This window comes from Pleurodeles waltl, chromosome 12 (assembly GCF_031143425.1).
Source record: "Pleurodeles waltl isolate 20211129_DDA chromosome 12, aPleWal1.hap1.20221129, whole genome shotgun sequence".
Taxonomy (NCBI): domain Eukaryota; kingdom Metazoa; phylum Chordata; class Amphibia; order Caudata; family Salamandridae; genus Pleurodeles; species Pleurodeles waltl.
In genome coordinates, this window is record NC_090451.1 from 71,906,412 (window position 1) to 71,934,341 (window position 27,930).

A 27,930-nucleotide genomic window follows, 5' to 3' on the forward strand; every position below is an offset into this window, starting at 1 on the left:
GGTGAGAAAATGCTGTAATCTTCCCCCTACAGGAGAGGAGTGAGTGGGAAATGGTGGAAGCCTAAGGCTGCTTCCCCTGCTGCACCCCGCCAGAGGATGAGGAAGAGGCAGAGTGCTGCTGAGAGGCTCCCCTGGTGCGGACCCTACCCCTCCCCCTCCCCCTAAAAGATCTATAGGGGTGGGAAGAGGCAGGTTGCTGATATCTTCCCCGAAAGGAAGAGGAGGAAGAGCCACGCCCAAATCCACGAAACCTCCTGAAGAATCTGGAAGAGGCCGTGGAAGAAGGAGCTTGGAGTCCCAACGACTTAGCCGTGGCCCTGCTCTCCTTAAAACGTTCCAAGGCCGAATCAGCCTTAGCCCCAAACAGTTTGTCCCCATCAAACGGGAGATCCAACAATGTGGACTGTACATCTGCCGAAAAGCCCGAGTTACGGAGCCAGGCCTGTCTCCTTTCCACCACAGTTGTGCCCATTGCTCTGGCTACCGAGTCGGTGGTATCCAGTCCCGTCTGGATAATTTGGGTCGCAACAGCCTGGGCATCAGAGACAAGATCCAAAAGACCCTGGGGAAGCTCTGTAAACGAAGAGGAGATGTCATCCATCAGAGCATGAATATACCTCCCCAGGATACAGGTCGCATTAGTGGCCTTTAACGCCAGACTGCAGGACGAAAAAATCTTCTTCGACTGCGCCTCTAGCTTTTTTGAGTCTCTGTCCCCAGGCACCGTCGGGAAAGAACCAGGCGCTGACTTGGACGAACAGGAGGCCTGCACTACCAAGCTCTCCGGCGTAGGGTGCCTAGATAGGAAACCAGGATCAGTTGGAGCCGTCCGATACCTCCTGGCCACGGCTCTGTGAACTGCTGGGGAAGATGCCGGCCTCTTCCACACCTCTAAAACCGGATCCAGCAGAGCGTCATTAAAAGGTAACAGAGGCTCCGCCGCGGCTGAGGCCGGATGCAACACCTCCGTCAAAAGGTTTTGTTTTGCCTCCACCACCGGCAAAGACAGGTCCAAAAAACTAGCTGCCTTCCGTACCACTGTATGAAAGGAAGCAGCTTCCTCAGTATATTCCCCCGAGGACGAAAGGTCCCACTCAGGGGAAGTGTCCAGCCCACTGGCCGACTCCAGTCCACGCAGCCCATCACCCGAGTCCTCTAGCTCTCCTTCCTCTAGGGCTCGTTGGTACTCCTGCTCTTCTAGTACCCGGAGAGCACGCCTCCTTGAATGCAGTCGTTGCTCAATCCGCGGAGTCGACAATGCCTCCGCCGAAGTCGGAGATCGGCGCCGATCTTCCGTAGCCACCGACGCCGCATCCGGCGCCACGGGTAACTTCGGCGCCGACTGATGAGCAGCTGAAACAGATGGACCCACCGGAGTCACAGGCCGAAATCTCGACGTCGACGGGATGGAAATCCCTGGGGCCAATCCCTCCGAAGCCACCGGAGCGGCCACCGGCGCCGACACTGGCGCCGAGCCCACGTTCCCAAACGGGAGAAAGGGCATAAAGGGTGCCGGCCGAAGAGGCGCAGGATCACCCAAAGAAAAGGCCAAAGGCCCAGCCGGAGCACCCCCTGGAGCCATCTGTTGGAAGATGGCATACATCGCATTCAAGAATGCGGAACTATCGGCTCCAGGGGTGGGAAAAGCCGGATACTGGGGTGCCTGTCTCGGAGGCGACCCCGACTCCGGCCTCGGCGTCTGCGCCGGAGAAAACACTTGAGGCTCCAATACCTCAATCACCGACGCCTGTCCAGGCGAAGTTGGTGACGCCGGAGAGGGCAACGGCGTCGAAGGATGCGGCGTCACCGTGGGGCTGACCTCCCATGTCTTTCGGCGCCGATCCGGAGACCTGGAACGAGCCTCCCTTGAATGACGCCGAGATTCTCTACGGCGCCGGGAGTCTCGATGACGCCGATGTTTTGGAGAAGACTTCTTGTGATGCTTCTCCTTTGACTTGGCCATAAACAGCTTCGCCTCACGTTCTTTAAGGGCCTTCGGATTCATGTGCTGACATGAATCACAAGTCGAGACGTCGTGGTCGGAGCTCAAACACCAAAGGCAATCGGAATGAGGATCCGTCACCGACATCTTGCCTCCACACTCACGACAAGGCTTAAATCCAGACTTTCTCTGCGACATTATTTCCACAGAGAAAGAGTACGCAGCAAGATATACACTGTAACCGCAAGAGTAACAGTTGCTCCCTCGAAGATAACCGTTTCGAATGCACGGAAAAAAGGGAACTGACGTCCGCACGTCGTCGAGGACCTCTTATTGCCTGTATGACGTCAGACGGCGTCGCGTGCGAGACAGTGACGTCTTCGTCGACGTGCAGAGACTAGTAAGAAGATTTCCGTAGAATGCTGGCGCCATGGGAGTATTCATGAGGTGAGGAATCCACAGGTAGTTGTATCCATCAGAAATTAGCATTACATCATGCAAGGACAAAACTCCCTTAAAGAATTTGGACCATCCAGTGACGAGGAAGAAAATGTGCCAAAGGAGCAGAGGGTGACGGATCGGACGTCGAACTATCCATTGTCAACATAGGGAAAAAAACAAATAATGGTAACCCTGAAAAAACTGAGCTTGGGGCGAAGTTGAATAAATCTGACTCAAAAGGTCATAAGGGGCCCCACAGCATCAAGAAAATTGTTGACAGAGCAAGACCAAAGCAAAAGAACCCCTCAGGTCCCTCACAAATGATATTGCAGGTGGTTGAACTCCCAAAAAGACATCGAAAGACAATCTGAGTTGAGGAGAGGACAAGAGAGATCAGAGTATCTTCGACATCGAAAGAAGAGGAGAAACGCCGAAAAAGGCGCTGAAAGAAACTCTGTTAAAGCACTTTTTGATGTAAAAAAGAAAAACGTCTAGTCAACGTCGAGAAAAGGGCTGCCAAAATCGAAATAAAGAGGAAAAGGCTAGAAGCCGAAATGGCAGCAATTTTGCAGAAAAAGAGGTAATCAACGAACCCCTTAAGGAATTTGGAATTCCACATAAGCCAACAATTCAGGAAAATAGTGGGGTGGGGGAAACTGAAGATCTAGAACCCCCGCCAACACCAGAGCCACAAGAAGATTTAGAGCACAGCTATCCCCAGCCCTAAGTCCTAGGAAACAAGTATGCAGGGTTTGAGTGGAGGCACTTAAACCTGAGTTCCAACAGGTACCGCCAGTGGAGCGCTCATACCCCCTGTAATCTATTTGGTGTCTGTTGACGAGGCAAGCTAGGTATTGTATATCTTGCACTTTCGCTTATTTGGATTTTGAGCACTTATTAAGGCAGAGGTTTTCATGTTAGGACCTGAAGAATGCCACAACACTTCAGTTGAGGGTTATAGGCAGGAACAGGTCTACCTTTTTTTTTATATATATTTCAACAGACCGGTTTAGATTATTCCTTTTCTGCCCTGGCTTTTAATCGTGGCCCAGAGATGCACCAATAAAATCTACAAGCATATTCTGGAGTCAGATTTAACTCATTTTCTTTTTTTTTTCTCCAGTTCACCCTCTGCCCTCATCACACTCTGCTGATCATTGTAGGTCGACCTTACCTTTAAAACATCCGCAGAGCTCCTCCCTCTTAGAGTTTTTTTTTTAGCCTGCATCATGATTAGTTATCACAGTGCGAGGAGGTTCCCTATGAAGAAACATGCCACCTTTGGGTGAGTGAGGGAATTTGTCCTTTAAAAATGATACTTTCACTGTAGCTAGGCCCCTTTGCTTGATCCCTCTTTTCCCCTCCCTTGGATTTTCTTTTTTTCCTTTGAGTTTTCCTTGTTACAGACCCAGCAGTTTATAACGATAGACAGTGATGTATTTTGGGGGTGGTAACTCATACTGGTCTATAAATCTCTCCTAGCCCAACCTTGGTGAAGCGGAAGTCATGAATGGCACCTTTGGGTTGTTGCTGAGGTTAACTGAAGGGGTTGAACGTAGTGTCACGTCTTCAGGAAGCACATGAAGCGAAGGATGTGGCTGTGGTGATCTATTAAAAAAAACAAAAACTTTCCTTAGTGTCATTGATTGTAAGAAATCCACAGGTACTTGAATCATCTGGGATGATTACAGCTTAGATATGGTGGTTGGCTGTAGTAGGTGGTCTGATCCTCCATTTATGAACTGAATTTCAAGATCATGTGAACCCAGCAGCCAGAGAGATTACGTCTAAGTGATTACCATCATCATCAGAGTATAACTGCTCTTTGTCTAATTCCTGATCAGAACAAATTTCCCCACGTCAAGATTCTGATGAGGAGTCATTTAGTAACCATCCTGGTGGTTCCGGAGTAATGCGGATGGGCCGCACACACCAGCTGCAGTAAAGATAATGTTGAAGTGTTAGGTATCTGAGGTAAGGCCATCGTTATAGTAGTTATCTGGGACTCATTGGTAGTGGTAATAATTATGATAGTAGTTGATGTGTCTGAGGCTAGTAGGTGAAAACACCTATTGTCAAAGATTTGCTAGCTGTTGGGCCTTTCATGGCAGACAGATCACTTTGATGGTTCTGCTTTATTGTCAACAGTAATACTTTTTTTTAGTGAAAGGGATAAGGATGATGAATGCTGCTTTGTCGATGGACATGTCGTTTACATTGTGGTTTTAGGATACTGACTCGTTGATTGTAGATCCTCAGACTTCAAAAGGGCATTTGCTTTAGAAATTTATTTAGTTGAAGATAAGAAGACAGTCGTTTATTTTGAGCTCACCGACATGATTGCAGTGTTACGTCGAAATTGCACTAGTATCAGCAGCTGTGTCGATAACTTGCCAGGAGACTTAATCCGAGGTGTTATTGAATCTTCCTTTGATTTCTTCTTCAACAGAAAGCCTCCAGAAGTATAAGTTTTTGCTGCATCTTGACCAGCGGTTTGTCCCTTCAGGGACGGACAAAGGGTCTCTTGGTGGGTGTTAGAGATTTCTGACAGTTGCAGAAGCCATGTATGCCATAAGGGTGTTCAATTTGCATTTTAGTTCACAAAATACTTTTCTGAGGATGCCCACTGAGAATCTACATTTATCAGGTGAAGCAGTCTTTCCTCACTATCCCAGAGGCTCTTAGTGCAAAAGTTACAGACATGTGTCTTCTGTCTTATGACCAGATTAGTGCAGACAAAAAATACATTTTGTATGAGGGTCATCAGTACAAGCCACCCTGCCTCCACAAACCTTACATGGAATAAGGAGTCCTTGTCAGAGAGGATTCAGCCATCTTTTAAATGAAATAAGTCACAGTGAAAATGTACCTCAGATCCTTCAGGGAAGAACACCAATATCTGGTGACCTGAAGTGCAGATCTAGTCAAATAAATCTCCACTGGCAATCGGTAGAGAAAACCTGGTAGTTGAAGCCCTGAGCACCTCCACCTGATTGAAAGGAGCTTTAGCAATATATGGAAATGGATGGGCTATTAAATAGCTGTAAAGCTTTTTCCTTTTGATTTCAATGCCATTTGCTGTACTGAAACACTATGATAACATTACTATTGAAGGTTCCCTGCCTTACACTGGAGTATAATCTAAGCATGTAAAGCTATGAAAGAGCCAAAGCTACTGAAGTGTAGTTACATCAGATGAACAGAGTCGATCAGGAGAGTAAAGTACGCATCTTCCGGATCAAATAATGCCAAGAAATCGCCCCCATTGATGCAGGGCATACTTTGCTGAAGGGTTACTATAGACAAAGCCTGTTTTTCAGTTGAGCGTTTTCAAATCCAGCATTTAAAATTAATCTCCGCTTTCTTTAGCGCAGAGAAGAATCTGGAATACAACCAGGCCTTGCTGCAGGTCTTGGGCATATATATATTGTATGGTGCAGTACAGACTTAATTACTGCAGATTTAATTCTGCATGCCTCTAAAGGTGTTTGTGAAACTTTCTTGGTTGGTACTTTGGAGTTTTCTCTACAAATTCCAAGGGTAGACAGTATCAACGTGCACAACCAATTGACCATGATCTCCTGCAATTGTGGTGGTATCCTGCCTCTGAGGTGCAAGGTGAAGCGGTCATTGGAAAGCAACAAGGAACTACAGTGGCTTGCCAGGACCTGCACCCAACCCTCCAATGGATGCTCAACCCAAACCAACCTCTTCCACATTCACCCACGCCCCTTGTTTTTGTACTGTGGTGATCCTCAGATTTGCCACGATTCTCCTGGGGCCGTGATGAGGCTCGTGGTGAATACCCCACCCCCTCAGGTTGCAGCCAGCTAATCACAGCGTGCACTTGAGCTCGTGGATCCAAGCATGAAATCAAATTTTGAATCTTCCTTTCTCGAAAACTACTGAATGGATTTACACCAAATAACAAAAATCATACTTTCTGTATCAGGATCTAGTTTTTCGACAGACTGGCTGCACTTCCGTTCAGCTGTTTTTGCAGTATACCTGTTAAAGTTTCCTATGAAAAATTGCATGGGGAGAGCGACTTCTAAAACTACCCCATTTTCTTGGTCCCTGCTTGATCACCCCAGAACATTCCAGGAAGAAGGCTGAAAGGGGAGACTTTTTTGGAAAGTTACATTAATATCTGTGAACCCCTGCCAAAATTATTACCAAATTACATCAGGTGTTGGTAAGCAAAATTACTTTCACAATGTTGTAAGTAGCCCAAACCGAGCAAGTGAATCTCAGAGAAACTATGCTCGATAACTTTAGCTGTTGAGCTGCCAATGTTGGTAGTATTACAATTGTGAAACATATTCCTTCACAATTGTGCAGACATCTTCACTCTCCATCCAACCACAAAAGCAAAATGACAATGGACAATTACCACTTCTACATTGCACAGTCAACTAAGGGTGGCTTTTACAGAATCAAAAGTGCTTTTTCTGTACTATTCATGCTAATTGCTTGAATATTACTACAATAAAGCTGCAAGCCCACTTTTGTTGCAAATACTAATCAACCTGACAGTTGCTTCATCATTAAGAATGCTTTATGCTGAGAAGCTCTTCAAGAGCTTGTCTTTCATCCCACAAAGAAAGATTGAGGAACGTGAAAGATAAATCAGCAAAAGGTGCAGTTTAATGTTGGGCAGTTTAACTGATCCTATGTGGACCCCTAGATCCTATCACATGCAAACCACTCACCAACTTACTCCATCCTCTAATATTAACACAGACACATTCTTGTCTCTAATGGATACAATGTACATAAAACTGAAGAGCACACTTTGGCCAAAACACCCTACACACAACATACAGCAGATCTCATTGGGCAGAACATACACTCAAAACAAGCTAGTAAACCAATGACTGCCTATTAGAGTGCCCAATTGCAACTGCAACTAACATCATCAAAACTTGTACTTATAAGAACTTTGCCAACGTACATCAAGATAATAAACCAACAAGTCAATGAAACGAGCATCTTACTGAGGAACATACAACAGAGTCATTTCTAGCTATGAAAGATTTTGGTCCTAGTAATCTGCTAATTAACTCGGTAGCAGCATCTCTGTTTGGGAGTTAGAGTGCAGGTCACCATGAAGCAGTGCACTTGGATACTGCTATATAAGCCTGTTGGAAAATGGATATACATCTTAGTATAACTTTTATCCAATGGTAGGATAATGTATGATAGGTTTGTTATGTCCAGCCAGCAGTAAGTGAGGTCACTGGTCTTTAAACCCAACCAATTGCCCCTAAGATGAAAACACTGGTACGCCTGAAAAAAGACAAGACTGATTTCTACAATGGATCCTTACTGTAAATTTAACCAGACAAATTAGATTTTTTTTTCCAAAACCAGTGGGTCAAGCCCAGTATGTTTAGCATTCTAGTGCAAATTACATGAGCTTCAAGCCAATGCACAATTGAGATCAGATATGTTTTGGCTGATATTCATACAGCTCCTTTGAACAAAGAGATAATACTGGCAATCAACCAAAGAAAGATATGGAGAGTATAATAAATGTTTATTTAATTTGTATGAAATGTGATTGCTCCCCTGTTTTCCACATGATAAGCGCATCAGAGAAGCAGTAAACCAGAGCTTCACAGGCTTAAACCACAAGCTAAGTAGGTTTCAATTTAACAGCTCTTCGCAGCAAAGTCAACCACGTAAATAGTTTAGCCTCCTGTGTTGTGTACCGCTTCCTCCAGGGAAAAGTTATTTCGCTGGATAGCTAGCTTGCCTTCTAAAGGCATAGACTACATGATTAAAGTGGATTTCAAGATGCCAGGAGACGAGTGTATAGTTACATTATCGAGATGATAGCTCCCACTGTCCTAAAAGGCATTCAAGTAGATTCAAATCAGAGAAAAGAAAAATCTAGATACCCTTTCTTCCACGATTTTCAGCTCCACAAAATGTCCATCTGAAGAATGTGTATTTGCATAACACTCAAAGCAGCAATAAAAGCCTGATTAACTCTAGGCGCAAAAGAACTGTTAAAAACAGAAAAAACAAAGAAACACATTAATAAACCCAGCTGCACCACAAGTTAGGAATGGCGCTCCAGTGCTAGCATAGCACTAATTATCTGTCCAAGTGGGACAAGGTTCCTTACGTAGGTGAATGACTAGTATCAACTGGGTAGAAGACATGAAATGTTCTTGCCTCCTCCGTTTACATTACATATATTCTCCTTTTTCAACGAGGCTGTTCAAGAAATGGAGGGCCTCTGCTAAGCTGCAGGTGTAGGGCTCAACTCTGCAGTCTTACCAGCACAAGGTATTAACCAGGAGAAGAGCCTCATATATGGCTAATCCCAGGGTTAGAGACATACTTTGAGAGAGCACAACTGGTGCCTCTCGGTGGTACCAAAGACCTCAGAGAAATATCCGGAGCAAATAAGTCATCTGGTCCAAGGACTTCTTTGGTGCATTAGTGAGGGATGGAAGTAATCCACATGTAGCAAAAAGGCTCTAAACATGAAGAGACGCTCACTATTCCTGCAGGGACCCTACCCAACTAGTTTACTGTGCGAGTCAATGGGTCCCTCTTACCTCTGTAGGAGAAGGCGAACGCGACGAATTGCTCTGGAATAGGAGATCCCTCATGCGCTGGATCTGGCTCTGGAGGGATCGGCCGCCGGTCTGTGAACAAAAAGAATAGAATGAAATAGGACAGTGATGTAAACCTGGTGAGGGTCAGACAAATGGTTCTTCCAGGACCTCTATTCTTTGAATTCTCATGTCGCCTTAACTTGATCTAAAGGAAGAGCAGTAATGCACAGAAGTGACCAAAACAAGATGCCTAGAGAAGAAGTCGAGGAGAAGGTTACTAAATTGGACATGCAACTTTGACGACAGTATACTACAGCTTTGGCGCACTTTCCAATACCATCCTCTTGATGATAGAATACTGGTACAGCACTATAGATGCTTACAAGTAAAATGTGTGCCATAGCAGATGAAAGATTCAATGCATCTCTAGAGTGGTCATTTCTGCAAGTTTACTTCAGATCATTAGCTAAAAAAGGCAAAAACGAAAATGGTACCTGTTCTTTCCAGCTACTCTAATCCACATTAAAATCATTTTGTTTCAATATCTAAAAAGCAGGCAAACATTTGCCACAAATTAACAGAGTACTACGACTAAACTGATGTCTGGATCATGCCAGACTGCACGTGAACAAATGAATTCCCACTACTTTAGTCTGTTTAGGCCAAATAACTGCTACGTGGTAAATAGCAGTTCGAAACTAAAATTAAATCAGCATCTTTTATAGTCATGCAAAACACATTTTAGCTCACCGCTGTTGTCAAATTCTTTATTTCTTTAGAAAATGGAGAGAGTAAACATTTAGAATTAGTAGTTTAATTTAAGAGCGATGTTCTTTTAGGATTATGTGCGTCATCAAAACAATGGAGATGCACACCAGACTGGTGCAGATGAGGGGATAAAAAGCTGCCTCTTCATCTAACTCCAAAAGAAACTCAAATCTTCACTGTTTACTTTGAGGGTAAGGCCTAAGAGATTACTGCAACCCAAAGCTATTGTAAGTGCTTACATGCATCATTTTACTTATAAGACAATAAGAAGTTTAAATTTATCGGAGTGTGCTGGAGCTACATTAAATTCCTTTAAAAAACAATTAAAAATTTCAGGCCACATTATAATTCCATTTCATCCAGGACTATTAAAGATGGATCAATTAAATAACTGAGCTGTGTGATGCAGGCATGAACTAAACTGACAAAAGAAACAACCTAAAAGGTATATATGATTTTGCTTTTTTTTTTCCCCCCGAAGGAGTGATGACATCTGAGGCGCGACCATTCTTCTAAGCCATGGTATGTGAAATCATCCCTTTTTTTACGTGCAACGTGCACAGCATGTAAAATAGGCTTTTTCTTGATGAACGCAGAGCAAACTAGGAAGAGATTCATTCTGCGAAAACATTTAACATATGACTGTGGATTTATGTATTGGAGCATAAGAAAGATGGCTTTTTAAAGTGACATGTCAGAAAATAGCCAGTGACAAAATTTTCGTATAAGCCAGAATGAAATGTAAAAAATTGATTTCATTTGCTGGATGTAAAAGTCCCACAGCAGGCATCCATATCTTCAAATGCTTAGGTAGTGGCAGGGCAACAAGGGTGAAACCAATCACTCTAGAAAAAAATAAAACCTATAATTCATGGATCATCTTTATAAAAAAAATAAAAAATAAAAAAAAAAAAGTAACATTTTGCCAAGACAAAAAAAGCAGAAGGAAAATAGTGTTTCTCAGACCCAGTAAAGGAAACCGCACAGGGAAGACCGGGGCTACTGTGCCCGAACCATGATGAATGAAGTAATGTGCCACTAGTGTCCTGGGATCAGTTCTTCTGTGGCTCTGCAAAGTGGCCCAAGTACGACCATCTCTGCATTAAATCCTCCCAGTAGCAAGGGTGAGCAGTTACAGGATGCTCAGTGAGACAGTCTACAAGCTACCCAAGGATACAGTGTAGGATCAAGAGCTCAGAACTCATCAATCAACCAACAGGCACGATAACTTAATATCCAGCCACTGTTTGCCTTTTAATAAAAGAAAGTACTTTACTTTCACAATTCAATAATGGTAGGCACGTACAGGGTTGTCTCCATGCCTGCATTCTTCAAAGGAGCTACACCTTCCCACACCAGTATCCTCTTTCTGGTGGGAAAGACATCAATTTGAAAAGATGCAGATTATATCACTGTTACCCCCGGCTCAGAAGTACAGCTCAGTTACTAGATTTTTACATTCATGTTTTATTTTCTTCAGCAAGTTATCTTCCTTGGAGTGCGTCCACGGGAAAAGCCTCATTATGCCTGCGCCCATGTTCTCGCAGCTCAGGTGGCAAGACTGGAGCAGCGTGCACCTTCAGTCTTTATGGCTAGGTGAATTCTGCAAGGCCGGTCCGGTGTCCCGGCATGGTTTCTCTAGCGTTAGCAGCCTCTCCAGTCACCCAGGTTTATATGCGGCGGCATGCACACATGGCCTCCCGGCATGATCAGGTTACATGCAGTTGTGTCTTCCTAGGGAGATGATGCTCACACAATGGTGACTCGTTTTCTGGTGCTAGCATCACCAGTTTATAGCATGCTGGACGATAGCAGTTACAGCAATGCTTGATTTGGTTAAGTCTTTTGACCAGTTCTCAAGTAAGAACTGTACAGAGACTAGGGAACCCCACTCAAGTTAAGAGTCATTCCAGGCTTTACTCCCCAATAGCTTCCACTTTTTCTGGGTACTCCACACTTTGCGAACATGCTAGGTTTCACTTTGTCTCAATTCCTGCAGGGTTAGGCATACTTTGCCCCTCTATCAACAGGCACGCTTCTAGGCACTAGGCAGACCCAAACCTCTTCCAGCAGAAAGCAAAGACTTCTGGTGATGTGCTGTTACCTCTGGGACACTGATTCTCAAGCTAACACCAGCCTTGATTACACAGCAGTCCCGAGTACTCTGGAAAGCGCTCCCCTCCTTGGTCAAGAGAAAATGAGACTGGAACAAAGTAGGGTGGTCTGGATGCCACTTTAATGGACATTTTCCAGACAGGGGAAGTGGTTCCATTGTCTCCAAGTACAGAACAGGTTTGGGTTGGTTCTATTCATGTGCCCTCCTTAGGCTGCTCTCCTGACACAAAAGTAAAGTAACGCTTCTCACAGTAGACAGCACCGGGGCAGTAAAATACTTTTCCGAACAAAATCAAGATGCACACGTCCGAGCCCAACCCTAGATGGCAGAGGTATGCACAGCATGTGTATCTACAGCACTACATGCCACCAACATGTGAGTTTTCTGCACCTAGTTGTTACCAGGCTTTAAAGCAGTAATCGGGGACAGACAAAAGAGAAAGTGACCTAGAAAGTTCTTTAAGTTGAATAACAAACTGCAATCCCATCCTTCACCACTATTATCAACCAAATGGTGGCGCTGTGGAAGAAGTAAACAGTAGCCCTTTGTTAAATTTCTAAAAGAATCCTTGTCTCCAATATCTTCACTTCAGCGTCTGAATTTCTTATCTCTTACCACAGTAATATAGGCAATACACTTGCACTATCGGATGGAGCTATCCTGATCTTCCTTACTGGCTCATTCTAAACAAGGGCATCCAAAATGGATCCCACTGTATTCAATAAACAGACTTACAGAAACCTACCACATGCATACTCTACATGCACATGGGAGTTCAGCACAAAGGTATGAGATAACATACAAGTTAACACAAGAAGAGTTAGTAAGCCACACTGTCGCCGACAGATAAAAAGGTATTGTCACACTATAAACACTGTATGCTGCCACCACTGCTTTATGTGCTACACCCAGGAAGGGACAGTAGTCCTCAATTCATAAGGATGGTCAAGCTTGGTGCATCTCTCCAGATCACAGAAGCAGTACCGGACTGTACACATTCAGGGAGATGCCTAGAAGTCTGTGCACACTCTAGAGGAGTGTTGTATCAGCGCTAAATAAACATTCAGATACAAGATTCACATGCAGGTAGGTACTCAGAGCAGGGGTACATATCCATTTCACCATTCTGCGAAAATTCCAGTCTCGAAAATATACCGATATCTTTTCTCCAGAGATTGAAAACTGAGTTAAGTAACAGTTCACTGCTTTAGGGGTTCTAGAGAATGCCGGTCTCACTCCACTTATCAGTTTCTGTTATTCTTTGTTTAGAATTTGTTCCCAAATTTGACTGAAGCCAATTAGCATTATTAATAGAAAGACTTGTCAAACAGTGCTCAGAATTCATAGACATGGGCACATATAAAATTAATTACTTACCCGTATTAACAGTTTTGAGCTTAAAACGTTACTAGATCCGTATGCTGTGCAATATTCAGCAATCTAGTGGTTGGATTTAGAAATGCATCTTTAAACTAGATTTTTAACTGGGCGTCAACTATGGTTGGAGTCAGTTATAATCAGTTGGATGCCAATCTTAAGCCTACAATGCCCATTTCGTTAAAACTGTCTGGGGGAAAAAAAAAAAAAAAACACCAAGACCTTGTTTTACTACGGAGGTGTAACAAATACAAATCTAGACGATTCAAGCTGCTGTTTCAGTTGAGCAACTATTTTATTTCAGAGATTGAACTTTTTTTAAATATACATGCTGTGCACTGATTATACAGTGATATTAACCATTAACCCCAAGTGGAGTTACTCAAAGGAAGAGTGGTGCCAGGTAAATATATTATGCATGCGGACCTGGTACAGCCTCAATTTGTGTCTAATTTCTGCACACCAATCTATGGTAAATGTAGGCTTGTGACTGTTGCAATTAGTCAAAAGGGGAAATTAAAACCAAACAGTCCACACCAATTCACTGACAGAGCATCAAGGGCAATAAATTCTGGATGCCAAGTGTGGTGGTTTGCATTTCTGTATTATGTGCCTTTGTTTAAAAAAATGTATGGCTAACGTTTGAGGTCCCACCCAGTGGATGTCCCTGGCAACCTGCTCAATATAGCTACATGCACATTTGCTTCTCCTCGTAGAGAATGTGCAAGGGGTATGATATTTCTAATAGCCACTGCCAAATTTCCTGTACAAAATTTGATAGCAAGTATGATGCCGTTCCTGTATGTTGAAGTAAAACATTGTGTTTGTATTGTTTGCTCAAATATACTAAACCCTTGGAAATTTGACACTTATGTTTTCAAGGCCAAAATACTGTCTTCACCTCTAAATAGTTGATGTGCATTAAAGAACCCCTCCCCCGAGTTGACCACTGTCACGATTATTAAGAGTGCCCAATATGAACTCCAACCCGGATGTGACACTGAATGCAATGGGGGAGGGGTGTTGTTCAACCACTCCTGGATTGTCAAGTCATGCATCTGTGCAAGATACAATAATTCCCAGTAATCAGATCACAGTCATCACTATAGGAGACTATGTCTGGCGAGAAATAAATGTATTTGTAAAGCCACTGATCTAGCATTGGGGTTGCTAATAAATTCTGTTTTTAGAACTGTTCCCCAGAAAAATTCTGCTTCTGTGAAATTGGTGATCCTTTTTCTTTCATCTTTCTAAATTCTGCATCAATATTCCTGAAACAAAGTTCACTTCCACAGCCGATCCTTCAAGTACTAGTGAAACACATACAGCTGGGCCTCTTCGTTGCACTGGTACTACTGCAGCACATAATGTGAATATTCTTCATTTTAGATCAAAAGATAGTAACTTGAACTAATAATATGCATCACAAACCTGAGAAATTTTGGTATGATGCATGCATCATTGCATGACAGTAGACATCTTTCAGATCAATGGTCACCAACATATTGCTTTGCTATACAAATATGAGCTTTTGCAGAGATGTCATTTGGAACATCTCAACCTTAATGAGCTTTGCTCATCTTTTAATGTATTTTTGGAAAATGTTTAATTCCTTCCTCCTCATTAAAGCCAATATCTGTTTAGCAATGCATCTAAGCAGCTAGTAACGTATAATTACATGGCTGCTGCTTTCTCCATTTTTCAAATGCCCCTCAATTCCTACTGTCTTTGTTTGGAAATGGTCTGTGTTGTTGGTGTCTGAGCCCTTGACCAGAATCGTGAAGGGTAGCATTTCTCAAAACCCTCCTCCAATGACTTCTGTTCTGATGTTGACGGTTTGTTTTTACATGGCTTGTCACTGATCAAGTGTACTGAAAACTTAGTCTGTGACTCAGATGCTCAAGGAGTACTATGTTGAGACATTTTATACTTCAAAGTCTTCGGTCTTGGTCTGAATACTTTTATAAGGGACTAATACTTATACTCAACATTATATAAGGATCTCCTTGAGATCAAAATTTGACCAGTGATGCTCCCGAGCCACCTCCACGAACCTAAAACCCATTTTTAACAGACTGTAGTCTTTTTTCTACTGAACAATCAGACACAGCATCTTAATGTCTGCCCATTATGTCAATATTTTATCCTGTTTTGAAATTGTTTCACAAAATGGCTTTGACGAGATCTAAAATAAATAACCTTCCCTATAGTCATTCTTCACCTGGCTGAAGCCTGCAGTATTTTTTTTTTTTTAAACAAATAATTAAAAATAAAGTTATCCTTAACTCATACTGATCTTGGTCACAACTTTATTCAACCCCAGGTGCCTCCCCTGCTGCAGGCCCTTCTACTTCAACAGTATCACTTTTCCCACAGGAGCTCTTGAAGACTCCTCCAAAACCATCAGCAGAAAAAAACATAATATTGAAATCATGGGGTTTTGTGTGTTTGCCATCAACTTCACTAAGAATCCTACAAAAGCATGTATGTTTGATTCCTAAAGTAAAACGTTTGCGCTTACATCTGCATGCAAGAACACAGTCACTAGATGAGGGAATGATGCACAGTATGTGAATCCAGCAAAAATCTGTGCTTATAAATATCAATGAAGAGTCCATGATGAATGATTCCCTTATGTCCATATCTTGAAAATTTTGGAACAGTTAATTATGTAAATACAATGGAGCTTCCGCAATGATTATCAGAAGATCAGACTCCATAAGGGCATCAAGGGTTTCATAATATTTGATGCGTTGTTGCAGTCCAAATAAAACGTCCCATTCTATAAATCGTCAATAGTATGTACGCACTACTTAGCACGAGCAAAAGTACTAGAAACAACAAATAAGGCAAATGAACAATTCAATATTCTAAGTTCCAAAAGTACAATGAAAAATACAGTAGTATAAAGGTGTTTATTTAAGGCTGGAGAATAAAATTCATGAATTGTTACCAAATTATTAGCAACAAAGAAACACACAACATATTAACAAAAGAAGCCATTAAGTGCAGCCAGAACAAATAAAATTATGAAGAAGGGAAATGTGGTCTATTGGCTAAGTTGCTGACCTTGGCACCCAGAGAGTTGTTATAATCCGCCATCGGGACTTGATCTACAATCGTGTGATTCTGTGCAAATCACTCTCCCTGTGCCTGAAATTGTAAATGTGTAATGTAAAAATCTAAGTATGTGCAGTATATTATTGTATGTAATGTACTGTCAATGTATTGCACCACTCAATAGCAATCATCTTCACCACTTCTCTGCTTATACATTCCATTGCAATGGTCTAAAATTACCCAAGTGTTAAGTGCTGTTGAAAGGCAATTTCATAAATACATTCTAACTGACAAGCAGTTTTTGTTCCCCAAAGATGATATCTGAATTTAACTGGTACCCACCACAGCACAGACAATGGAGAAACTCTTCCACTACGTGATATATGTATAGTGAAAATCCAGCCTAAAGGCAGATGAGGACTCTAAATTAAAGGGTGATCCTGACTGAACAGATTATTAGCCATAAGATACCACTGAAGGGAATATTTGTTTTTCCAGCAGAAAACAGAAAGCACTGGGTTTTTGATTAACTTTTACAACTTTCGTGCACTCTGGGGGGGGTCATACAATATGAATGCAGCTCCTACCTCTAAGTACTCTTCTGTGATGAATGGTCTTCCTGGGACCAACACAGCTCATGCTAATCCACTTAATATGATTGTGTGACTATCCATGTCTCTAGACCTAGCACCTACTTCCACTTGCTTCCTTGACACACAGCTTACATAATATTTCTACAGCTCACTGTTCACTGCATATTACTGCTCAGTAGCTACCAAGTTTACAGCCGGACTCTGGGCAGGCTCTCCCAATCCAAGGTGGCACATTCATGATTCTATACTCTGAGAGCAGATCGGATCTTTGAAATATGCAAGCTCGGGTATCAGGATAGTGAAAAAAAGATATCTGCGTATATGTATGCCTCCAGAACCATTGTTCTCCTACACAACATTGCACAAAACAACACTCCAGTCCTTAGGTTTACACTGCTATGGTGTGACAAACATGTCCATAGAAGCTGCATCTCTTCATACAGAAGGATCACTGGCCATATCACGAACATGTTAAGTGCCCATGCACAATGGCAAGAAGATTATGAGCTGGTGAAACTGCACTGCTTTTACTGTGCATATTAACCAAAACATTGCATAGGTTAATATATAAGCTATAGACAGTACCTTGAGTAGAGGGCAGACATGAAAAGGCAACCACTGTGCTCAGTATTTTCTACTAGGAGCCGCAGATGGTGCAGAGTCAGGAAAAACAGGTGCACTGACCCATTCTGAGCATGGACACCATGGAGGTACTCCGCCCCAGGATCACAAAGTTCAACTTCCAGTATTACTGTCTCCATGTCGTAACAAAGTTTGGAACTTGTGATGCCAAAACAAAGCCTGGCACACGGCATTATCACTTGTACAAATGTGACCACATTTGACTGAAAGATACTGGGCTGTGTGGTTCGTTCCCTAAGGAGGAAAATTTACCATACCAGTACATACCGCACAGAGTATTGCTTTGTGCAATGGTCACAAATGCCGAGCCGGCACATAGTCCATTCAATACTTAAAAAAAGAAAATGGAGACCTATCCACATGCTTGACAAAACCCATGGCTTAGAGCTCTATCAGACACAAAATCCCACAGACACAGCCCTACAGTGAAAAATAAACTGCATTCTACCTGTTTAGCTGCACATGCAAATGACCCAAGGCAACCTGCAAGTGATGAAGATTCCTTACAACCTTAGAAATTGAGACTTGGTGACAGCAGATTGTGCTGCTGTATAAATTTGCAGATAAGTGTGCATATATATTTCTTAGCAAGCTTCTCACATGACAAGGTACAGCAGAGGAGTAGGCCCCGATCAGACAGTGAAAATACTTGTATTAACGGTATCTAAAGGTAAATAAGGGGACAGGATAACACTGGATTGTACGTCCAGAGTAATGTAAAGATAGATATATACACAGATATAGATATCTATTGTGTCCCAAGTAGAAAATCTTCATCCACAATTTTTTTTGTCATTTGTCTAAGGAACAGAGCAGCAGGAAAAAAAATGGTTACTTACCTATAACTATAGCTCTCCAGTATTTGTACCTTTCATAGATTCACATCCTTAAATCACCCCCGTCGTCAAGGTGGGAGCTTCACGGTAACTTTACATATAAATAACAGCATGTGTATCACACTAGCCCCTAATGGCCCAAATAGGCACTGTTATAGCCTATCCATGTTCTTTTAATAAAACAAAAAAACAAAAAGATAACCAAACTTGAACTATAACCAATCAAGCGTCAGCACCATCGGGAACACTCCCCACAGAGTCTGATTCCCTCAGATTTTCTAGTACGAGTGTGCAGTAGATAGTTTTATGATTAAGGAGAGACTCTGAGGGGAGGAGGGTGGGTTGCATGTGAATCTATGAAAGATACCAATACTGGAGAACTATAGTTACAGTTAAGTAACCAATTTTCTTCTCCAGTATTGGATCTGTCATAGATTCACATGCTTGAATTAGAGTAGAGAGCAGTAATACTGTTTAAACTAGCCATAACATCCATAATAACAGGAATGATGTTACATTCAGTTAATATTAGAAAGCAATATAGGTATGTACCGAGAATAACAACAATAATAATAATGAAAATACCAATAATAACATTAGACAATTATAGATCACATACCTTTCAAGTGGAAGGTGGGATAACCACAGAGGCTCACCTTAATGCACCTTAATGGAATAGATGTCTCAACACTGCCTGCCCAACCGCCGTGTCCGTCTTGTTCATCACATCGAAGCAGTAGTGTTTTGTAAAAGTATGCTGGCTGGACCGTATTGCTGCCCGCCCTGTTGCAAGGGTACTCCAGCGAAGAGCGCCGCTGATGTGGCCATCGCTCTGGTAGAGTGGGCTTTAACTTTACTTTGAAGCAACCTTCCTACTTGGGCATGGCAAAACTGTATCGCTAGACCCATCCACCTGGCAATGGTCTGCTTAGATATCGCAGAGCCCTTTCTGGCATCTCCAAAAGCTACAAATAGCTGGTCCGATTTCCAAATGCTCTGTGTTCTTTGAAGATAGAACTTTAAACATCTGCTTACATCCAGCGAATGCAGTGCTTTCCCCGCAACCGTTTGTGGGTTAGGAAAAAATGTCCTTAAGACTACCGGCTCATTTAAATGGAAGTCTGATGGTACCTTTGGTATATATTTTGGATTTATTCGAACTATCAATCCCTTTGGAGTGAACTGAAGAAAAGGTTCTTTGATGGTGAAGGCTTGTATGTCACTCACCCTTTTTGCTGATGTGAGAGTCAATAAAAGTGACGTCTTCCACAAGGGGAACTTTTACTCTGACCTGTGGATTGGTTCGAAAGGTGGCTTCGTGAGTTGTCCCAACACTATGTTAAGGGACCATAACAGTGCAGGTTTATGCACCGATGGAAACAGTCTAAAAAGGCCCTTGAGGAATTGTTTTACAATTCTGGTAGAATATAGTGAGGAGGTGTGCTGAGAGCACCGATCTCTTGAGATTGCCGCCATATGTACTCGTGTGAAAGAATATGAAAGCCCAGATTTCGCTAAGTGCAACAAATAAGGAAGCATCTGCTCCGGGGGAGATGAGATAGGATGGACTGCTTTTGCAGCACACCACAAACAGAAACGCTTCCATTTTAGTTTATAGGTCTTATTGGTGGTGTCGGCACTGGCTTTGGCCAATATTTCCCTACATTCTGATGAAGTGTTCAAGGTGGAATATTCATTTGTAGGAAGTTGGCTCTGTATATACTATCCCGAAGTGAAAGAGAGTGTGCACAGAGTCCAAGAGTTCCCCTTAGAGGTTGATAGTGGCAAAGTTAGATAATACTAATGCTCTATTTTGTGGTAGAGCAGTAGGCTTATCAGAGGGTAGTGTTAAGCATTTGTTGTACACACACAGACAATGAGGAACACACACTCAAAGGTTTAACTCCAGGCCAATAGGATTTATATAGAAAAATATATTTTCTTAATTTATTTTAGAACCACAAGATTCAAAATTTGAGGTAAGTACATAGAATGCAAGGTACTTCACACAGGTAAGTATGGAACTTTGATTTGAAACAGTAGTGTACACAGTTTTAGTTAAAGTAGAAATTTTAAAAGTGGACACAGTGCAAACATCAACAGTTCCTGGGGGAGGTAAGTTTGGTTAGTTTTCTCAGGTAAGTAAAGTACTTACACAGTCAGTTTCCTGGGCATAGGCAGCCCACTGTTGAGGGTTCAAGGAAACCCCAAAGTCACCACACCAGCAACACAGGGCAGGTCAGGTGCAGAGGTCAAAGGAGGGCCCAAAACACATAGGCGCCTATGAAGAACAGGGGTGCTCCGGTCCTAGTCTGCTTACAGGTAAGTAGCTGAGTCCTCAGGGAGCAGACCAGGGGGGTTTTGTAGAGCACAGGGTTGGCAGGGGGTAGGGGGGATGGGTCACAAGCCCACAAAACACACCCTCAGTGGCACAGGGGCAGCCGGGTGCAGTACACAAAGTAGGACGTTGGGTTTGCTCCCAGAGGGGAGGGAGGCACATCCCTATTCCTATTGGGGGAGTCCTCCAAACTCAAGATGGAAGATTCCTAAAGGCAGGGGTCACCTCAGCTCAGGGCACCTTAGGGGCTGTCCTGACTGGTAGGTGACTCCTCCTTGTTTTTCTCATTATCTCCTCTAGACTTGCCGCCAGAAGTGGGGGCTCTGTCCGGAGGGGCGGGCGTCTCTACTAGTTGGGATGTCCTGCAGTGCTGTAACAACAGGCAGGAGCCTTTAAGGCTCACCACCAGGTGTTACAGTTCCTGCAGGGGGAGGTGAGAAGCACCTCCACCCAGTGCAGGCTTTGTTCCTGGTCACAGAGTGACAAAGGCACTCACCCCATGTGGCCAGAAACACGTCTGGTTGTGGCAGGCTTGCAGAAACTGGTCAGCCTAGCACTAGAGTCGGACTGGTATTCAGGGGGCATCTCTAAGATGCCCTCTGGGTGCATTTTACAATACATTCCACACTAGTATCAGTGTGCATTTATTGTGCTGAGAAGTTTGATACCAAACATCCCAGATTTCAGTGTGGTCATTATGGAACTGTTGAGTTCGTATCTGACAAACTCCCAGACCATATACTCTTTATAAATACCCTGCACTTACAATGTCTAAGGTTTGGTTCGACACTGTAGGGGCATAGTGCTCATGCAACTATGCCCTCACCTTTGGTATAGTGCACCCTGCCTTAGGGCTGTAAGGCCTGCTAGAGGGGAGACATATGAGATATAGTTTGCACAGAGTCCAGGGGTTCCCCAAGAGGCAATAATAGATCATACTAATGTTCTATTTGTGGTAGTATGCTCGAGCAGTTAGGCTTATCAGAGGGCAGTGTTAAGCATTTGTTGTACACACACAAGCAATAAGTGAAAACACACACTCAATGACTTAACTCCAGGCCAATAGTATTTTATATAGAAAAATATGTTTTGTTAATTTATTTCTAGAACCACAACATTCAGTTTGCGGGTAAGTACATAAAATGTAAGGTACTTTGCATAATCATACTTAGAACTTTGAATGAAATTAACAATGTCTACAGTTTTCTTTAAAATGGCAAAAAGTTATTTTAAAAGTTGACAGTGCAATTTTCAACAGTTCGTGGGGGAAGATTATACAGTTTTACAGGTAAGTATTCAACTTACAGTTCCTATCTCCAGGTTTTAGGTAGTCTGTCTTTGGGGGTTCAAGTTAACCCCAAACACCCACCACCAGCAACACAGGCCAGTCGGGTGCAGAGGTAAAAGTAGAGCCAAGTTAACATGGGCTCCTATTGAGATAGAGGGTATTCGGAATCTGGTCAGCCAGCAGTTAAGTACCCACGACTCGGAGGGCAGACCGGGGGAAGATTTGAAGAGCACTGGAGGGGCCACAAGTAGGCACCAAAATCACAGCGGCAGAGGGGCAGCCGGGTGCAGGGAACGCACAGGATGTCAGATTTCCAATGCAGGTCTACTGGGAGACCCCAGGGGTCACTCAGAGGCTGCAGGTGAGGGTTTGTTGGGTGGGGAGTCTTTGGGGCACGGGGGGGGGGTGATGTCTCTGGCACACCACTGGTCGGACAGGAAAAAGGGTCGCCTGCTGGTCAATGCGGCACTTGGGGTCAGGTTCTCCAAGGCCTGGGTGCTGCGGGGGTCCTCTTGATTCTCTCTGCAGGCGTCGTCATGGGGCTTGGAAGGGTCAACCGAGGGTGGGCTCTTTTTCCCAATCGCCAGGGGGACCCTTTCTTGCTGGGTGGACCACCTGGACACAGGCCGTGGGCGTCGGGTGCACAGGGATCAGGACTCACGCATCCTGAGTTCTTGGTCCTTTTGGGTGCAGGGCAGTCTCACTGGACCCGCTGGACGCATTGCTGTGTTCTTGCAGGTTCTTTGAAGCAGGAGACAGGCTGGTAAGGCTGGGGCCAAAGCAGTTGTCATTCTTTCCTGCTGGGGTTTTCAGCTTAGCAGTCCTCTTTGTAGGTCGTCAGGAATCTGGTGAGCTGGGTTCAGGGAGGCCCTTAAATCCTGGATTTAGGGGTGTGTTAGGGGTCAGAGGGCAGTAGCCAATGGCTACTGAGGGTGACTACACCCTCCTTGTGCCCACTGCCCTTGGGGAGGGGGTCACATTCCTATCCCTAGTGGTTCCTTTCCTCCAAACCACGATGGTGGTTTCTGCATGGAGGGTGTCACCTCAGTTCTAGACACCTTAGGGGCAGTCCTGGCTGGGCTGGTCACTCCTTGTTTTTCTCATTATCTCCCCGGACTTGCCGCCAAAAGTGGGGTCGGTGTCCGGTGGGTGGGCATCTCCACTAGCTGGAGTGCCCTGGGGCACTGTAACCCGAGACTTGAGCCTTTTAGGCTCATCGCCAGGTGCTACAGTTCCTGCAGGGGGAGGTGTGAAGCACCTCCACCCAGTCCAGGCTTTGTTTCTGAGCACAGAGTGCACAAAGGCACTCCCCCCATGTGGTCATAAACGCGTCTGAAAGTTGCAGGCTGGCCCAGACTGGTCAGTCCTACACTAGCAGTTGGGCTAACATACAGGGAGCATCTCTAAGATGCCCTCTGTGTGCATTTTTCAATAAATCCCACACTGGCAGCTGTGTGGGTTTATTGTGCTGAGAAGTTTAACACCAAACTTCCCAGTATTCAGTGAAGCCATTATGGTTCCAGACCATATACTTAATGTAGGTACACTGCACTTACAATGTCTAAGAATGGACTTCGACACTGTAGGGGCATGTTGCTCATGCAGCTATGCCCTCACCTGTGGTATAGTGCACCCTGGCTTAGGGCTGCAAGGCCTGCTAGAAGGGTGGCTTACCTATGCCACAGGCAGTGGTTTGTGGGAATGGCACCCTGAGAGGGGTGCCATGTCAACTTTGCCTTTTTCTCCGTACCAGCACACACAAGCTGCAAGGAAGTGTGCATGGGCTGAGTGAGGGGTCCCTAGGGTGGCATAATACATGCTGCAGCCCTTAGAGACCTTCCCTGACCACAGGGACCTTGGTACAGGGGTACCTTTTACAAGGGACTTAACTGTGTGCCAGGGCTGTGCCAATTGTGGAAACAAAGGTTCAGTTTTAGGGAAAGAACACTGGTGCTAGGGCCTGGTTAGCAGGATCCCAGCACAATTTCAATCAAAGTTGGCATCAACACTAGGCAAAAAGTGTGTGTGTGTGGGGTAGGGGTAACCATGCGAACAGTGGCACTTTCCTACAAGGAGTCTTTTTAATAGTCTTTGTTCGGTGTGACGGGGCTGGTATAGTCACGTACTGCATTGGTGGTATGGATTGGCTGTCTACATCAGAGTCTTGATTGGAATCTGAATCTGCAATGAAAACAGCTACACGCTGTCCTACTACTTCTTGCGTGTGTTCACCTCCGAAGATGTCTGGTGTGTGCTCTTGACGACTTGGACGCCATCTCCATTCAACGTGTCTTTCAATCCCGAAGAGTCTTTTTGACTCTAAATGATATACAGGCGTCACAGTAGTTTTCACTATGTCCCGGGGACAGGCAGAGATTACACACCAAATGCTGATCGGTGTAGGGAAATCTGGCGTGACACCAAGGACAGAATCAAAACAGAGACCATTCAATCAGCCTACCATTGTTCGACTATGTGTCAAAGTAGGCCCCGAAAGGGCGAGGTCGCCCCCTAGGGCTCGTAATCATCCCAAACGACTGCAATCAGATTGAGTATAAAAGTGGAAAAACACAATCAAAACTATACTGAAGTTGATAGAAAGTTAAAGGAAAGTTCAGAAGATGCTGAACCGGGCTGTACCGGAGCGAGAGGGCACACATCTGAACCAGACGGCGGAAAGAAACAATCCAACAAAGGACTTGATGCCCATGCACAGTATCACCGAGAGGTGTCACTCAATCCTGTAATTCAAAAACCTTCGAAGAAAAACAACTTGTAATACTCAGAGTACAACACTAGAGGATGGACTTATGCAAAGCATGTTTATCTACAGCTAAGCCCGCCATATGGAAAATGTCACTTACCCAGTGTACATCTGTTTGTGGCATGAGACGCTGCAGATTCACATGCTGTGCACATCCCGCCATCTAGTGTTGGTCTCGGAGTGATACAAGTTGTTTTTCTTCGAAGAAGTCTTTTTCGAGTCACGAGATCGAGGGACTCCTCCCCTTTCGGCTCCATTGCGCATGGGCGTCGACTCCATCTTAGATTTTTTCCCCCGCAGAGGGTGAGGTAGGAGTTGTGTATATAGTAATAGTGCCCATGCAATGGAGTAAATATTTATGTACATAATGTGTTTAAAAGTGATATATTTACAAATGTACAAGTCTAATTTTTTTCTCAACTTAAAACGGCTACAGGCTCCCGGGGAGGTGGGAGGGCACATGTGAATCTGCAGCGTCTCATGACACGAACAGATGTACACTGGGTAAGTGACATTTTCTGTTCGATGGCATGTGTAGCTGCAGATACACATGCTGTGCATAGACTAGTAAGCAGTTATCTCCCCAAAAGCGGTGGTTCAGCCTGTAGGAGTTGAAGTTGTTTGAAATAAAGTCCGTAATACTGCTTGTCCTACTGTGGCTTGCTGTGTTAACACATCCACTCAGTAATGCTTGGTAAATGTCTGAGGCGTAGACCATGTGGCTGCCTTACATATTTCAGTCATTGGTATGTTTCCTAGAAAGGCCATGGTAGCACCTTTCTTTCTAGTTGAGTGTGCCTTTGGTGTAATATGCTGTTCTTTTTTGCTTTTAGGTTTGAATACATTTAACTATCCATCTGGCAATGCCTTGTTTGGATATTGGATTCCCTGTATGAGGTTTTTGGAACGCAAAAAACAATTGTTTTGTTTTGCGAATCTGTTTTGTTCTATCTATGTAGTACATTAGTGCCCTTTTAATGTCTAATGTATGTAATGCTCTCAGCTACAGAATCTGGTTCTGGAAAGAATACTGGGAGTTCCACTGTTTGATTTAAGTGGAACGGTGATATGACCTTAGGTAAGAATTTAGGATTTGTTCGTAGAACTACTTTATGTTTATGTATCTGAATAAAGGGTTCTTGTGTAGTAAATGCTTGTATTTCACTTACTCTTCTGAGAGATGTGATAGCTATTAGAAAAAGCTACTTTCCATGTTAAATACTGTATCTCACATGAGTGCATGGGTTCAAAAGGTGGACCCATAAGTCGTGTTAAGACAATGTTGAGATTCCATGAAGAAACTGGTGGTGTTCTTGGTGGGATAATTCTTTTCAGACCCTCCATAAATGCTTTTATGACTTGGACCCTGAATAATGAAGTTGAGTGCGTAATTTGCAGATAAGCTGAAATTGCGGTGAGATGTATTTTTGATGGATGAAAAAGCTAACTTCGACTTTTGTAAGTGTAGTAGGTAGCTTACGATGTCTTTAGCAGATGCGTGTAATGGTTGAATTTGATTATTATGGCAGTAATAAACAAATCTTTTCCACTTATTTGCATAGCAATGTCTTGTGGTTGGTTTTCTAGCTTGTCTATTGACTGCTAACTGGTTTTGAATTCCTGGTATGAACTGCGCTATTAGGCGAATGTGGTTGTGAATCGCCCAATGCCATATTTCTGTGCTAAGAGACAACTGCGTCGAGTGTGTTCCTCCCTGTCTGTTCAGATAATACATTGTTGTCATGTCTGTTTTGCCAAGAATGTGTTTGTGGGTTATTAAAGGTTGAAATGCTTTCAGCGCTAGAAATACTGCTAGTAGTTCTAAGTGATTTATGTGAAGCTGTCTCTGCTGAGTGTCCCATTGTCCTTGGATGCTGTGTTGGTTGAAGTGTGCTCCCCACCCTATCATGGAAGCATCCGTTGTGATTACGTATTGAGGCAATGGGTCTTGAAAAGGCCGCCCTATGTTTAAATTTATAGTGTTCCACCATTGAAGCAAGGTGTATGTTTGGCGGTCTATCAACACTAGATCTTGAAGTTGACCCTGTGCTTGTGACCATTGTGATGCTAGGCACTGTTGTAAGGGCCGCATGTGTAATCTTGCATTTGGGACAATGGCTATGCATGAGGACATCATGCCTAGTAGCTTCATCACTAATTTTACCTGTAACTTTTGTTTTGGGTGCATGGCTTGTATTACGTTTTGAAATGCCTGTACCCTTTGTGGGCTTAGAGTGGCAATCCCTTCTGTTGTGTTGATTGTTGCTCCTAAATATTGTTGTACTTGACATGGCTGTAGGTGTGATTTGTTGTAGTTGAGTGAGAAACCTAGCTTGTGAAGGGTTTCTATGACATACTTTGTGTGTTGTGAACACCGTTCTTGCGTATTGGTTTTGATTAACCAATCGTCTAGGTACGGGAACACATGTATTTGCTGCCTTCTGATATGAGCTGCCACTACTGCCAGGCATTTTGTAAAAACTCTTGGCGCGGTTGTTATCCCGAATGGCAACACTTTTAACTAGTAATGTACCCCTTGGATTACAAACCTTAAGTACTTTCTGTGGGAAGGATGTATAGGTATATGGAAATACGCATCCTTGAGGTCTAGTGTTGTCATGTAGTCTTGCTGTTTGAGCAATGGGATCACGTCTTGCAGTGTCACCATATGAAAGTGATCTGATTTGATGTATATGTTTAATGTTCTGAGATCTAGTATAGGTCTTAGAGTTTTGTCTTTTTGGGGTATGAGAAAGTACAGGGAGTAAACTCCTGTTCCTTTCTGATGAATTGGTACTAGCTCTATTGCATCTTTTAACAACAACGCTTGGACCTCCATTTGTAAAAGATCCATGTGTTGTTTGGACATGTTGTGTGTTTTCGGTGGGACATTTGGAGGGAATTGAAGAAATTCTATGCAATAACCATGCTGGATAATGGCTAGGACCCACGTGTCTTATTTCTTCCCAGTTGTTGTAGAAATTGGTTAGTCTCCCCCCCCACTGGTGTCATGTGTTGGGGATTTGTGATGTTGAAGTCACTGTTTATTTTGAGGAGTTTTGGGACTGTGGAACTTCCCTCTACTCTTTGGGAACTGTCCTCCTCTGTATTGTCCCCGAAAACTTCCCCGCTGATATTGGCTTTGATAAGTGGGTCTTGTTTGTGAGGGTTCTGTGCTCTGTCCCCGAAACCC

General features: G+C 43.6%; 1 protein-coding gene across 8 annotated transcripts in view; it reads right to left on the reverse strand.

Moving 5' to 3' along the window:
• Positions 1 to 27,930, reverse strand: part of TCF3 (transcription factor 3) — an 861,587-nt gene that overhangs the window by 161,231 nt on the left and 672,426 nt on the right. For 6 of the 8 annotated variants that reach the window (XM_069216217.1, XM_069216218.1, XM_069216216.1 and 3 more), the window contains exon 15: positions 8,956 to 9,045. The exons of the other annotated variants lie outside the window; for them this stretch is intronic. In XM_069216217.1, the coding sequence (XP_069072318.1) occupies positions 8,956 to 9,045 (90 nt within the window). The remainder of the gene's footprint in view (positions 1 to 8,955; positions 9,046 to 27,930) is intronic. 8 annotated transcript variants of the gene reach the window in all.